Source organism: Hipposideros armiger, unplaced genomic scaffold, assembly GCF_001890085.2.
Source record: "Hipposideros armiger isolate ML-2016 unplaced genomic scaffold, ASM189008v1 scaffold_208, whole genome shotgun sequence".
Lineage (NCBI taxonomy): Eukaryota > Metazoa > Chordata > Mammalia > Chiroptera > Hipposideridae > Hipposideros > Hipposideros armiger.
Window position 1 is genome coordinate 1,559,980 of NW_017731558.1, and position 4,695 is coordinate 1,564,674.

The 4,695-nt window shown below is 45.7% G+C and overlaps 1 protein-coding gene across 1 annotated transcript in view; it reads left to right on the plus strand.

Annotated features, from left to right (window-relative positions):
• MPLKIP (M-phase specific PLK1 interacting protein) overlaps window positions 1-4,311 on the plus strand; it is a 27,470-nt gene extending 23,159 nt beyond the window's left edge. Inside the window, exon 2 of the mRNA XM_019653842.1 lies at window positions 4,139-4,311. Coding sequence (XP_019509387.1) covers window positions 4,139-4,264 — 126 coding nt within the window. The 3' untranslated portion in view covers window positions 4,265-4,311. The remainder of the gene's footprint in view (window positions 1-4,138) is intronic.
• Window positions 4,312-4,695: the final 384 nt, after the last annotated feature.

The following is a 4,695-nucleotide window of genomic DNA, read 5'->3' on the forward strand; positions in this document are numbered from 1 at the left end:
TTTTTTTTTTAAGCTGAGCCATCCTGCCACCAGTTGACAGCTCAGCAGCTGCTCAGCTCGGGCTGGGAATCGAACTGCTGTTGCTCAGAGCTCAAACTCTTGAGCGAGCTCTTAACCAACTGAGCCACTCAGCTGGCCCTCCTATAATTTAATGGCCCTGAACTTGAAATCTCTGGAATATTTCACAATGTGGTAGTGTGCTCCTATGTTTTTAGTTCTTTGCTATACTAGTTAGTTCCTCCAACTTCATTTCCACTCTACCAAGAATTTTCAAAAACTTCTAGGACACAAGGCCTATGTTCCAATGCTATTACTGAATTGTCATAAATACATACACACATTTTGGGAGGAGGGTGAGCTCAGTATGCTGGCCTCTCCTTGCACCACTTTCTTAAAGAAAATTTTCATGTGGGCCTTAAAATAAATGATCCTTTATGGAATCTGAAGCCAGACTGACTGTTATGAATTAAATATGTGTCCCCCCACAAATTCATATACTGAAGCCCTAACCCCCAGTGTAGCTATATCTGCAATAAGGAAGTAATTAAGGTTAAATGAGATCATAAGAGTAGGGGTCTGATCCAATAGGATTAGTGTCATTGTAAGAGAAGAAGATACCAGAGATCTGGCTTTGAACTCTCCATGAGCTCAGAGAAAAGCCACGTGAGGATGCAGCAAGAAGGCAGCCATCTACAAGCTGGGAGAAAGCTCTCACCAGAAACTGAATCCTGCTGCTCCTTGATCTGGGACTTCCAGCCTCCAGAACTATGAGAAATAAATTTCTGGTTAAGCCACCCAAGCTCTGGTATTTTGTTATGGCTATATTCAAATCCCAACCCTGGGACAGGCAATTTGTGTAATGTCTCTTTATCAGTACAGTAGTCTGCCTTATCTAGGTAGGATATGTACCACGCCCTCAGAGGATTGCTGAAACTGCAGATAGTACCAAACCCTATATGACAACCTAGGCATAGACAGCTACTAAGCAACTTACTGACAGGTAGTGTATAAAGAGTAAATACACAGAGTGGTCCAAGATGGCAGATTAGGTAAATGCTATGCCACTGCATCCCAGGATCACACCAAAATTACAAATAAGTTACAGAACAATCAACTTCAAGAATCATCTGAAGACTAGCTGAACAGAACCACTATAACTAAGGATATAAAGAAAAGGCCACGAGACTGGTAGGAGGGGCAGAGATGCAAAATGAGCTGACCCCAAACCCACAGAGAGAGGTTGAACACCAGGAGGGACACCTTGGTAGCAGGGGTCCTGTCCCCATCCCCCGAAGAGTGAGGGGTCCCAGCCCCATGCCGGGCTCCCCAGGCATCCTGTGCCAGGAAAGAGTTCCCATGGCATCTGGCAGTGAAAATCAGCGAGGACTCTGTCTGCTCTGCCCAGTGGGGTGGAAGGCAGCTGGAAAACCAGACACCCTGTTGTAGAGCCAGCGCCTGGACTTGCTCGCTTGCAGGCACTCACCTGGTCTCTGGAGGAGGGGCGGCAGCTCAGTGGGGCCCAGGGATGTGCAGAGAAGGACTGAGTTGTGTGGCATCAATGTGGGAGCTAGAGTGACAGGAGCCATTGTTTTCCCTGTGTGGAGCCTGACACACATGTGGCCTACAGGAGGGAGCCATCTTTTCAGTGTTCAGCCCTCTCCCAAAGGGCCTAGTCTGGGACTGCATCTGTCTGGTAGAATCCATGCATGCACACCACCTTGGTGATACCCTGGGTCCCCGAACCCACACAGCTGGTGCTACATTGCTTGGGAAACTCTTGACTGCTGGGCTGCTGACGGAAGCTTGTTTGAAGTGGGCAGATGGCCTGCAGCAGCCCAGGAAACATTTGCTGGTGGGGAGTAGTCCAAGACTTGCAGCACAGTGTCTCTTGGGCAGCTTTCAGGAACCTGAGGGCCTGAGACACATGGTTCCTGGCTGTGATATTCTCAGGGCATTTTTGCAGGGCAGTCATGGGCCCAGCACCGTGTGGGAGCCAAAACTGCATTGACTTTGTAGAAACCACCAACCACAACCCTTAGCTCCCTGGACCCCCCCACCCTTCTACCCCCACCTACAGCCTCATTGCCAGTGGCACTCTGATTGCCTGGGTGGTCGGGCTTGCCCCACAACTGGCAGAGGACTTTTGCAGTAGCAGTCGGTCAGCAATACCCTGGGGAGGTTTTGGTGGTGGACAGTGACCCAAACTGCACCACACACTCATGGGCAGCTCTCAGGAATTTCCTGGCCTGGGGCAAGTGGTGGCTGGCTGTAGTGTTCTCAGGGCACTGTGTGAAGTGATCACAGGCTGGGCACTGGTGTAAGAACTGAATTTGCATTAACTTTGTAAATACTGCCAGCCACGTATTGTGACTTCTTGGGACTCTACCCTACCCAGCTAGTGCTGCATCGCCAAGGGCACACTCAACACTGGATCAACCAGCCTGGCCCATGCACCTAAGGAGCCTCTTAATGGATGGGCCTTACAGGCATCTGGCAGTGGCAATAGGCCTAGGAGGCCCTTGGCCTTTTGCTAAGCTGCCTCAGGCCCACTATTCATGGCAGCTGGCCTCAGTTCACAGTGAGGCCACCCCCACATGCCCTCAGGTCCAGCACAGGCAGCAGCAAACTGCATATAGCTTTGTGGCTCCTACCAGGTAGCTGAGGGCCGGTCACAGGCATGAAACTGTCCTGCACAGAAGACCCTCCCAAGAGACACCAGAAACAACACACCCAAAGGTCAGCTTCAGACCACACCAGAGAACTACCTGCTTAGCCTCACAAGGAGCATACCCAAAGGGGTGTCTCAACAGGCACAAGAGCCCACAGGGGCGAAGCCTCCTCTGAGGGGTCAGCTCCCACACAGCAGCTCATACACTGTGGGCATAGCCTAAGAGTCAGTCCCACCCACTGATGCACCAAAAGCTATCAAGGCTCAACTACAACTGGAGAAAATGCACAACACACTGTAGAACAATGCACAGATCAGGGAGACTGCTCCATTGGACCACAGAGGACACATACTACATAAGGCCAAACAGCAAAGAATGAGAGACATAGGAGATCTATCTAATACACAGAAGCAAATACAGAGTGGCAGCCAGAACGAGGGAACAAGAAAAGTCTCAAATGAAAGAACAGTAAAAACCTCCAGAAATCGAACTAAGTGAAATGGAGGCAACCAACCTACCAGAGAAACAGTTTAAAACACTGATTATAAGAATGCTTGGGGCCGGCTGAGTGGCTCAGTTGGTTAAGAGCTCGCTCAAGAGTTTGAGCTCTGAGCAACAGTGGTTCGNCTTTGCTCGTTCATTCAGTTTTTTAGATTCCACATATAAGTGAGATCATATGGTATTTGTCTTTCTCCGACTGACTTATTTCACTTAACATAATAATCCCCAGGTCCATCTATTATCATTGCAAATGGTATGATTTTATTCTTCTTTATAGCAGAGTAATACTCCATTGTATAAATGTACCACAATTTCTTAATCCAGTCATCTACTGATGGGCATTTCGATTGTTTCCAAGTCTTGGCTATTGTAAATAGCGCTGCAATAAACATAGGGGTGCATATATTTTTTCGAATTAGTGTCTTGGGTTTCTCTGGATAGATACCCAAGAGTGGAATTGCTGGGTCATACAGTAGTTCCATTTCCAGTTGGGAAATTTTCTTCTAATATTTATTTCTTCCTCTCCATTCTCTCCTTTTGGAACTCATCAGATGAACAGTGGGATATCTAGATTTATCCTCTGTTTCTTAATTTTTCTTTTACACTTTTCTTCATTTATGTTTTTAGTGGTGAATTTTAGACAGGATCATCCCAGCATCTCTCAGCTTGATGTTCAGGCTCACTAAATTGATCTTCAGCTGTGGATATTCTGTTTTATAGCCCATCCACTTTTTTGTTTGCAATCCTGTTTTTAAATACAATAACTGATTCTTACTTTTGTCCACATTTTATATTTTTTAGCTAATGCTTAATAATAATTATAGGTAACACTCCAACATTCCTCTACCCTGGTCTAAGTCAGTCTGGTCGTTTCATTCCTCTTTTCATTGATTGACTTGACAATGTGTACATAGCTCAATTTTGGCTTATGAGAGGTACTTCTTACGAGATGATCCTTCTTGCTCTAGAGAACTTTGTTTGACTGTGATACCTGGAATAGCCGCAACAATCTTGCCACTGTGCTGAAGATGAAACTGACACTCAGAGGAAGACAGAATCAAGAGAACTACAAAGAAGTAAGCCTGCAGTCCTGATATACAGTGTCTGAAGCTTAACATTTTCTGGATTTATGTGAGAAAATAAATTTCCCTATTGATTATGCAACTTTTAGCTGGATTTTCTGTTATTTGCAGGCAAAACATGCTGACTTTATACAAAGTGTAATTAAAGGAAGTGGGGTGCTTCAAGTAGTAAATCCTAGAATGTGGAATTCGCAAGTTAAAGGAGACAGAGAATTGGGTTCAGATGACCCTCGCATTTGATAAATTGTTACCTTATACATTGAGACACTAACTGTATACCTACAGAAGTGTAGTATTACGAAAAATGGTAGGGAAAAAATTCAAGCTGTTGAAATCTGATTCTCTACCCCAGGAAGTAGGAGACATAGCAGGGGATAAGACTGAGAGAAAAAGGATAAACTTTGTTACTCCTTTCTCAGAACTATAAAGTTATGAATCATTCC